We start from the raw sequence: 10,320 nt of genomic DNA on the forward strand, positions 1-10,320 counted from the left end.
TTCCGTATAATATAAATATTTTTATTGATTTATATTTTATGCGCAATCAAGCGTTATTGAAAAAGCCACAGTTAGAAGAGTCAGTTTAATAATTTGTAAATAATGTTTAAAAATCGCACATTCGAGTGCCACATTATTAAATATAGGTATCATTTAGATTCAAAAGAAGAAAAACACAGTCAATTTATCGTACTTCTCAAATCCGTAACTTGTGATAGTACGTTATTGATACACAAAATTCAATAAATGCATCTTTCTCGTGTCGTTACAGAAACATCGTTCGTGCAGCGAGCGATGTCACGCGTATAAAGTGCCGTACGTCGGTTTATAAGCTATTTATGCTAATAGTGCATCAGATAGATAGAGAGGGAGAGAGAGAGAGAGAAAGAGAGAGGGATGGATAGAGAGACACAGAGAGGAGCGGTCGACTCATCGCCGTCGGTGAAGTCGTAATTGCTTTTACGCGAATGCAATTACGGGGCTTTAACGATGACGCGACGCGCTTAATTGCGTTTATATTCGCGCGGGATATCTACGTAATGAAGAAGACAATGGGGCGAGAGAATGGAGGCGAATGGACCGTGCCCGCAGCGTAACGCTATGTCAACGGGTAGCTATCACAATTTTTTCCACGCACTCTTTTATTGCGACAGCTTTTTCAAGAATAGAAAGATGCCTTCGTCGTCGTCGTCGTCGTCGTCGTCATCGTCGTCGTCGTCGTTGTCGAGCATCCGCAAAAGCCAAGTTTCCAATTAGCGGCGACACAGAAGACCCTCGTTATAAATGGGAGTTAGGGATCGGACAAATGCGTTTTATAACGAAACGATTTACATCGCTGAATTTATTTCCATAAGATTTATAAGAAACAGCCTGGCTACGTTCTCTTAAATCATCACGCTTCTGCTTATCAGGAGAAAGAAGAAATAGTAATTAATACAATATTGAAAATAATTAAAAATTAAAAAAAAATTTATCTTTCCTCTAAAATATTTTGGAGCCATCGTACTTTTATGTGTTTTTATGCTAATTCGATCTTTGTTCCTTCTCTCAGGGGCGCTATTGGAAAATTCTAAATTTTATTCCAAATATTGTTATACAGTTTATTACATACTCAACAATGATTAATATCTGTTACTTCTCCGTCGTTAATGTGAAATTTTCACCTTTTGTCCACAATCTGGGTCTTCAAATTTTAGTACAAATTTTTATATTGTTACGAACTGCATAGAAATCTGAACAAATTCTTGTATACTTATAAAAACTTTAACAACAAGATTTTATTATTATAAGTTTTATTATTAAAAGTTAGATTACATTTTACTTATTTAAAAAAAATTTTAATTTGTCTATCAGAAATTACAATTAAAAAATCAAACCTTAAGTCCAACATTATCAGAGTCAAATACTTCAATTATAGATGACAGACTTAACCATCTGCAATATGAATCTTTTTAGCACAAACAAAGTTTTACTCTCGAATGTTTCTGAAATAAAGAAGGGCGGAATCTGATTCCCTCTAAAATATCTTGTTAAAAAACTATTTGATAAATGTAATAGAGATGTTGAAAAGTGAATTTTTTCATTTTTTTGAAAGCCAGTAATAAAAAAAAATTGGACGGCGGGAGTAAAAATATGATTGCAGACAGAAGATTAAAAACTTCTGTGGTTATTTTATAAAAATCGAGCTTCGAAGAAAAACTCGAAAAAATTCGAACCATGTACATAAATAATATATCTAACACAATAATTTTAAATAATGAAACACGTAAGCAAAATTGGGCACAATTGGAACCGATCTCCCAAAAACGATTCGCAATGACATTTATAAATGATAACAGCGATTTTCACGGTGGTCCAAATGAACGCGTACGTAAACGAATGTGTATGTCGACGTATGCCATTAGATATTTACGCGCGTCGAAGCTCGTCGTCGACGATTCCGTCATATATGAGTTTTACTGCCTCTACGTCGGATCTTACTTAAAGTAATAAAGTGGAACCCGAGATGGGTTAGCAATCCGGACGGTGGGTCGTAAATTTCTCATACCGTACGGTTGCTCGCCCGACCGTCTCCTCGAGCCCTCCAACCTCTCAGCCCCTTTCCCCGCCCTCCCTCCTACCTTCTGCTCGCTCGTCGAGCACGATTTCAACCCTATTCACTCGCCGTGACCCTCTGTGCACCCGCTTTCTATACAGGCCCTTACCATCGACAAAGCAACGAAATAACAGATTATTACAGCGATGATTGTTTCGGATATGTGCTACCATCAATATGGTGGTTTTAGATTCAACCGGATTATTAAGGGATTAGCTAATTTAATAAATCGAGCGAATAAATACTGCTGTTCATGTTTATGCAATAGGTGCTTAGATACTCGGTATCGTAATTGCTTGAAAATCAAGTTATATCTAGAGAACAAAATTTAAGTGTAAATATAACATAATTGAGTTTACTCAGCGATTGCAGTTATGTAGACAATGAGATCTAGAAAATTAATATTGTAATTATTATAAATCTTATCATTTGTTTTATATAATATATGCTTAGCAGATATTATTTAATTATTATCATTTTAATTAAAACGCGATTATATACATCAAATTGCAAAAACATACAGTTAAATATTTTATTCAACTCTGTGTTTTAACAGTGTAAATATTTCGCGGTTTATTAAATTCACACACATTTCTCTTACTTATTACATTTTTTATTAAGAAACTGCTTGGAAATTATGAGAAGGAATTCTTAAGATATTTGATCTGAGTAATTTAATGATCCGAATATCATGTGATTCTTATAACCGTAACGATCATTAATTAATTAATTAATTCAAAACTTTACCCTACAAAAAACTAACTATTTATGTTGAAACACAATACAAAAAATAATGTCTGATTATTGTTGCGTATTTCAATTAATTCATGTATGCAGCTGTCTAAATATGATAGTCACTACCACCACAATTAACTACCACAATTTCAAACTTCTAATTTGCAAAACAAGCTAGAAGCTGTGCTCGTGATTAACGGAGAGAATATTATCAACGTAATTACCAATTAATGCATATATATAAAATATTATCAATTATTGCATATACATATCGTCATTTATTATGTATATATAAATACTACTAATTATACTCAAGATACAAATGTTATCAATTTTTATATTGCATGAACACTACACGTTTGAATTAATTTATTTTACTAATTTATGGAAAATTTTGTCATATATACGATACCACGATCGTAAGGAATTTATTTGAAGGAATTATCATAATTTATATTACAGACTACACGGAGAGAATTTTCTTTTTTACCATGCACTTCAGTAAAATTGATCAAACTTATTTTATACTTTATTGTAGTTTTATTAATGAATGAGAGAGATTTATATTAAAATTCTTCGAAATACACCAATGTTGTCCCACGATTGTCATATTTTCAGGGTAAATTCTAAGAAAAAATTCCCTCCGTGTACCTATACTATATATTATACAATAGTACTACGATTGCATGAAGTATACTTTGACGAATTTGTCATATAATAATAGTTCTGATTTTTTCTTTAGAAAAAAGTTCTAAACGCTAGTGCAATAAATTGGAGTAAAACAAATATAGTTTGTTTCACTCCGATTTATTACATCGCTAATATGTCAGTCCAAAACTTTTTTTGAAAAAGAATAGAGTTTGTGTTATATTCCAAATAGTAAAGTCATGATAAATACTGTCAGCTTGTTACTTGAGACATTGACACAATATAAAATTTAAAAACAATATAATTATTCAAATTCAAACATCTGGGTCTGTATTCTTGAATCTATATTGTACGTGAAAATCTATAATATACGTAATGTAATACTTTGTATATGATATTTTTTGAGAATTAAACTTGTTATATGAAAAGTGCAATAATCATGCAACGATATTTTTCATAGAATATAAAAATAAGATTTATTTGTCTATTTAATATCAACGGTACAGTTTCAAAGCATAGTTGGTTTTGATCACAAAGAAGCGGTAATGTTCAGCGAAAATCTTTACGTTATGCCAGTCGCTCTAATTGGCACACTCGGCAAACACACGCACTCGTTATGCACTATTAATGGGTAAAATCAGTGATTAATTGCGGGGTCGTCACGCTCGTAGCTTTCCGAATCGATGCTGTCAAAATTATCACGACGGTCGATCAGAAGCGTGCAATCGGCGCAATGTCGAAATGTTTCAAAATTGTAATCAATTCGAATTTGTGATGGGAACTTGACACTTTCTATGCTTATCAACAAGATACCACAATTAGCAATATTTTGTTTGACGGTTTTCAGAAATGTTAATAGACTGTAATGTATAAAAGAATATAATATATATGCAAAGAGAGGCAAACCGTTTTTCTTTAAATTCCAAATTAGCATTAATTACAATAGAAGTTAAACCAATTAAATGTACCTCATGTGAAATCACGCGATGTAACGTGATAAAGATCTGTTCGTGCTAACTTACACTCTTTGCTTTCAAAATCTTCGTTTTTTTCTTTTTTCATCACTCGATCTTAGGTACATAGTAATAGTATGTATATGAATATCACGTAAACATATAGCGTGATATTCACATGATGAAATCATAAAATAGCCCAAAATCGTTTAGAATTAATGTCGTTATAGAATTAATGCCACCATTTGTTTTAAATTTTCCTGACCGGAATCAGACTACGTATTGAAGATTGAGATTGAAGACTGAGATTGAAAACTGAAGATGGAAATTTGACCTGTGAGAACAAAGAAATTTTAGCTCCTTTTGTTTTGATTGATTCAATTTTAATCTCAATCTTCAATGCATTATCTGATATCAGTCTTATAAGGAAAAAATCATGCTAATCTTTGTTTTTGAATTTGTGTACTTCCTAATTTTATAAATAATATTGCATTTGATTGCAGAAATTGATCTTTTCTTCGAGATATTACATATATGTATGTATAGTTGTAAACGGATTTACGCTTTTGATCCATACTATGATGACGAATAAACAAATGCTCTCATAATAATACACAATAGAAAATAATTATTATTATTGCTAATAATTGACATATTTTAATTAATTTAATTAATACGTTCGTATAAAAAAATATTCTATGTAAATTCTTTGTAGAAGTAATGCTACAATCGCACGAAGTTCATTTGAAGGAACTATTTTACACACACACGATCAACATGATATATTAAAATCTTATAAATTTTTTATCTGCTTGTAATAGATTTACAATCAATCCATGATCTCGAAAAAAATAATTTTGATAGCAACATTATTTAAAAAATACAGATTAAAATTATTTAACATGCTTTTTAATTAGATTTTATTAGTGTCTAAGAAAGATTTTGAAAACATTCATGATAAGAAAAAAATTAATAAAATTTTGTGACTATTATGCATAAAAATAAACAATAATTAAGGAAATAAATGTGGAAACATTCGTCTTTTGGTGAAATACTGGTTTGGAAAATTATTGGAATATGTTGTTATATTTTTCTTCTTATATGAATAATTAATATATGAGCGTACAATTAACAGGAATATTAATATAATAATATTCCTGTATTATGAAAATAAATAGAAAAATTTCTAAGCTAATCCTCATAAAATACAATTTTTACTGCGATGCAGCGAAAAGGTACTGTCGGCGACATCATTCGGAGAATCTCCAAAGTTGCTCTCCATGTCTCTCTCATTTCAGTTGATGAAAGAAATAATTTTTATACCATATTTGGAAAAAAAATTAACAAACTACTATAAAATCGCTTTCATATATAACTCTTCCCCGGCGAAAATAAAAATCGAAGCATAAGTCGAATGTAAGGGGAAAGTAACAGAAGCGTAAACAAAGCTTTTAGGAGGCAAAGCTTAGAGCAATGAATCGTAAAAGAGGCGTTTACGCTTCTTTTACATGATTTAGCACGAACTCTATATAATTTTTATATGATTATCTAGCACTGCGATTTAGCACGGATTCGCACCACATCATTATCGACACCGTGATTTTATCACCAATCGTAGCTACGTAACTACGTAGTTCTCAAATAAAAAATAGACATACTGGCGCTAGTATTGTGCGATTTCGACATCGAAATAATCCCTTCTGAAGTTTCCCTCTATAATTACAAATATCTACATTTACCTCAATGAGTCACATTATTTATATATATTTACAAACGTGTATATTAGAATCACGAATATTTAATCCAATTTTCATGCGCTTTTGCTGCCCTTCGACTGCCTTCGAGGTGCAACTTTGATTAACGTATTCAAAATCCGGCGATCATAGGCAGATGGCGCTCACGGTGTCATGGCCTTTTCCTGTTCACGCTTGCACGAACGAAGACGTGAACGTAAGTTACAGAGTAGAAATAGACGTCGATTCAAGACAATTTTGTCACGAAACAATTCGGATCGGCATCGTGGAGCAGTCGAGTATAAACGGGAGCCGTGAGTGATCGTGCAGGTGCGGAAATATGTGCGAAATTTGGTGCGAGAGAAACACGCCCGAAACAGCGGTACATGTGACCGCGTGGCCACATGTGTTTTGCCAGTTTCGTGTCTGTCGGATCTTTTCATTGAGAATTTAACGAATTAGAGCGCTCATCTTGCCTGCGATCAACTTGCCGCGACCCGGAACCGCATCGTGTCTTATCAATTTATCATCCAAATTTTCTCGCTGTTAACAGTTTGGCATATAGCACCAAACAAAGCGACTAGCCGCTTTGGAAGATATTTATATTTTCTTCTTTCTCTAATGATCGTCGTTAACGAATTTATTCCATTGAACCAAATTATTTTTTCAAGTTATTGATAAAGAAAATTATGAAAGAAAAAATTAATGAAGATTTTAATTACAAAATTATGAAAGTTTTATGTGTGTATCCTAATTTTATCTTCATAATTTATTGAAAGCCATTTTAATTGTGCTAAATTTGTTATATTTTTTTAAACAGATTGGAAGAGAAAATATTAACTTTGTATGATATGAAAAATAATTTGATATAGTTTTAGAAATTTCTGAAAATTTGATTTGTTTCAGCATAAATATATTTTAGGAAAAATAATTTAGAATAATATTTTAAAAAACCATTCTATGGTTTGTTAATGGACAAAATTTTTTTTTTTCTGAAGAACATTCTGAACTGTAAAATATACATATTTTTACTAGTGCAGTAAATTAGAGTGAAACATATAATGTCACTTCAACTTGCTGCATCTGTGAATATTAGTTCGAAACTGTGTTTGAAAAAGAACAAGTATTATAATAAATTATAGAATGATTTTTCTGATATTTTATATTATTTTTCCTGAAATATATTTATTTATGTTGATACACATCAATATTTATTAAATATAAATTGTTTTTTTTACTCAAACTTATTGTATCAGTATATATTAATTCAGAACTTTTATCGGGAACAAACAGAGCTCTAATTTTGTATTTTATTGCAAGAACAAGTAATAGTTTTCTCTTTTTTCTTTGACAGATAAACAATGGATGACAAAGAAGCTTTCGACGATATGGTGGTGGCAACCACAAATACGTTGCCGGTAGCCTTGCCGGCAGAACTGCCAGAGATCAAATTGTTCGGACGTTGGAATTGCGACGACGTACAAGTAAACGATATGTCTCTGCAGGATTACATCGCAGTTAAAGAAAAAAATGCTAAGTACCTTCCACATTCAGCAGGGCGTTACGCAGCAAAGCGTTTCAGAAAAGCCCAGTGTCCTATTGTGGAGCGTCTTACGAACTCTCTCATGATGCACGGCAGAAATAATGGAAAGAAATTAATGGCTGTGCGAATTGTTAAACACGCCTTTGAAATCATTCACCTTCTCACTGGCGAGAACCCTCTGCAGGTGAATTCGCTATTTAAAGTTTATATTTAAGTTTTGCATCTACATGAATAATTGTATACTGAGAATATTTTAAAGAATTTAATTTAAATATTTATTATATTAAAGTAAAATTTATCTTCATAATGTTGCTTTATACGAACCACATTTATTTATATAATGCAATTTTGCTTGCATAATATAAAGATATATGATGAAATGAATATATAATCCCTCATATAGATCAAATTTATGGATTATATACAATGTTTATTTAAATAAATTATTACACTTCAAATATTTCTGCTTCAGGTTCTCGTCACAGCCATTATCAACTCTGGCCCAAGAGAAGACTCCACGCGTATTGGACGCGCTGGTACTGTAAGGCGACAGGCCGTGGACGTATCCCCGTTACGTCGTGTTAATCAAGCTATTTGGTTGTTATGTACTGGCGCGCGAGAGGCTGCATTCCGCAACATTAAAACGATCGGCGAGTGTCTAGCCGATGAACTTATTAATGCCGCTAAGGGTTCATCGAATTCATACGCGATCAAGAAGAAGGATGAATTGGAACGCGTTGCCAAGTCCAACCGATAAACAACTTTATATATGCGGAAAAAATAAATAAACGTTCTATCTTTAAATTGTTCTTCGCTTATTTATTTTCGATCCATCATTTTTTATCGAGAAACTTCTAATAAGTTTAATGATTTTATAGTCTGTTGGTAATAGAAGGATATTTATTCTAATTGTTTAAATGCTTTCTAATTTCTTTTAAAAATAAAATATACATATTTGAGATAAAGAAAATTTAAAAGATTAATTTATTCATCTTGTTCTCGAGTTTACAACTTCAGATGGCTTTTCCATTTTTGCAAAGCTGAGAAAAAATTGAAGTTTTAAGGAATTTATATGTATATTCAATATGTATATATAATATTCATTAAATAACAGTTATATTAATATAATTTTTTTGAAAAATATACGTAATATAAATGGTATCAAAAGCTATCGTACGCAGATTTACGACTGCATTTTCCATATTGATGCGTTCTGAAACTCATCATTACAGTCTCTCATCCATAACAGTCAACAAGACACGATATTATATTTTAAGGTTAGAAAACTGATGGAGTAAAGAGAGATCTCTAATATATCGAGTGTTAGGTAATACTGCTCTAATCATGGCAGGTGTACTCAAAAAGGTAATTTATTTATGCACATAACAATGCATGCTCTTAATTAGAACGTCATAACTATATAGTGATCACGCATCCTTTATTGTAAAAGAAAGTCTTATTTTAGGTAGCTATTCATCAGATTTAATAATTTTTTCCCTCAAAACTCTATTTTGTCCTTTAATAATATTACAAAAAATTCCTTTCTAATTAGCATTCCAATGTCTAATGTACTAATGAACGAATTTTTATGGAAACTACTGACAAATTTAGTTTTATGCAGGGGCAATATGACAGCTCAAATAGAATAACAAAATCACAATAACATAAAAATAACGTCAAAATGAGTTATGATTGACTGGAAAGTGACTAACAATCAAATTTCCAATTATTTTGATGTTATGATGACTTTTGCTTTACTTGGTATACTGTTCAAGAAAATTTCATAAATTAATGCATAAACTTCTGACAATCACAAATTAGTTTGGAAATTAGGGATAAAGTCTTCAAATTTTTAAGTTTATCCTATATTTTCTCTAAGAAAATATGGTCACCTCATGTTTACATATATTTTCGTTGCTCTCGACAATTAACTCTTGCATGAGCTCAGAATTTACTTATTGACATAAATATTTTTGGTTTGCAGTCTACGTATTTAACAGGGTTAGCTGTTTGCAAGAATCCTCACCTAGAATTAATACCGCTGTATAATAGAATTTTGAAAGAGCTACAAAAGTTTCCGAAGGATTACGCTTATCGAACAGAAACAGAGGGGATTATCAAGACTAGATTGACAGTCATGCAACAGGTGAAAAATACTCATTGAAGCAGCAATTATCCTGTGCAATAATATCGGCTGCTTTTCTTTTAGCAGTCATAATCGACACTAACATTCTATCCTCTTGGCATTCAATAAATAATAAAGACAGAACAACATTGTTGTGTCGATTCTATTTCCTAAAAGGAAAGCTCCTATCATGAGCTGTTTCTGATCAAGCATTATATTTACAGAATGAAAATATACAAGTTGTAGAAGACAAAATAAACTGTGGACAAGTGGAGGAGCTTATAGTACAAGCAAAGAATGAGCTACTTCTGGCGCAAAAAATGTTGATTTGGAAACCATGGGAGAAATTAACACAGGAAGCACCACCCAACCAGTGGACGTGGCCACCGCATAAATAATTTTAGTTTGTTAATAATATTTGTACATAGTATATAACTAAATGCGAATAAATAGAAAGCGCATTATACAAGTTCACAATATTAATGCGA

At 31.6% G+C, this 10,320-nt stretch overlaps 2 protein-coding genes across 4 annotated transcripts; both read left to right on the top strand.

Annotated features, from left to right (window-relative positions):
- Positions 1 to 6,312: 6,312 nt before the first annotated feature.
- RpS5a (ribosomal protein S5a) lies at positions 6,313 to 8,511 on the top strand. 3 transcript variants are annotated; one of them, XM_018502099.1, is made up of 3 exons: positions 6,313 to 6,381; positions 7,519 to 7,891; positions 8,180 to 8,511. In XM_018502099.1, exons 2-3 carry the CDS (start codon positions 7,526 to 7,528, stop codon positions 8,462 to 8,464), a joined length of 651 nt encoding a protein of 216 aa, XP_018357601.1. In that variant the 5' UTR covers positions 6,313 to 6,381; positions 7,519 to 7,525; the 3' UTR covers positions 8,465 to 8,511. The 3 variants fall into 3 exon arrangements, with proteins under 3 accessions (XP_018357601.1, XP_018357603.1, XP_018357602.1); XM_018502101.1 differs by having other exon boundaries at positions 6,324 to 6,385; XM_018502100.1 differs by lacking the exon at positions 6,313 to 6,381 and adding an exon at positions 6,395 to 6,494.
- Positions 8,512 to 8,951: 440 nt separating this feature from the next.
- On the top strand, positions 8,952 to 10,320 carry ND-13B (NADH dehydrogenase (ubiquinone) subunit ND-13B). The gene is made up of 3 exons (XM_018502196.1): positions 8,952 to 9,072; positions 9,692 to 9,853; positions 10,057 to 10,320. The coding sequence occupies exons 1-3, from the start codon at positions 9,052 to 9,054 to the stop codon at positions 10,228 to 10,230; spliced, it is 357 nt and encodes a 118-aa protein (XP_018357698.1). The 5' UTR covers positions 8,952 to 9,051; the 3' UTR covers positions 10,231 to 10,320.

The sequence above is a fragment of the Trachymyrmex cornetzi genome, unplaced genomic scaffold (assembly GCF_001594075.2).
Source record: "Trachymyrmex cornetzi isolate Tcor2-1 unplaced genomic scaffold, Tcor1.1 scaffold147, whole genome shotgun sequence".
Classification (NCBI taxonomy): Eukaryota; Metazoa; Arthropoda; class Insecta; order Hymenoptera; family Formicidae; genus Trachymyrmex; species Trachymyrmex cornetzi.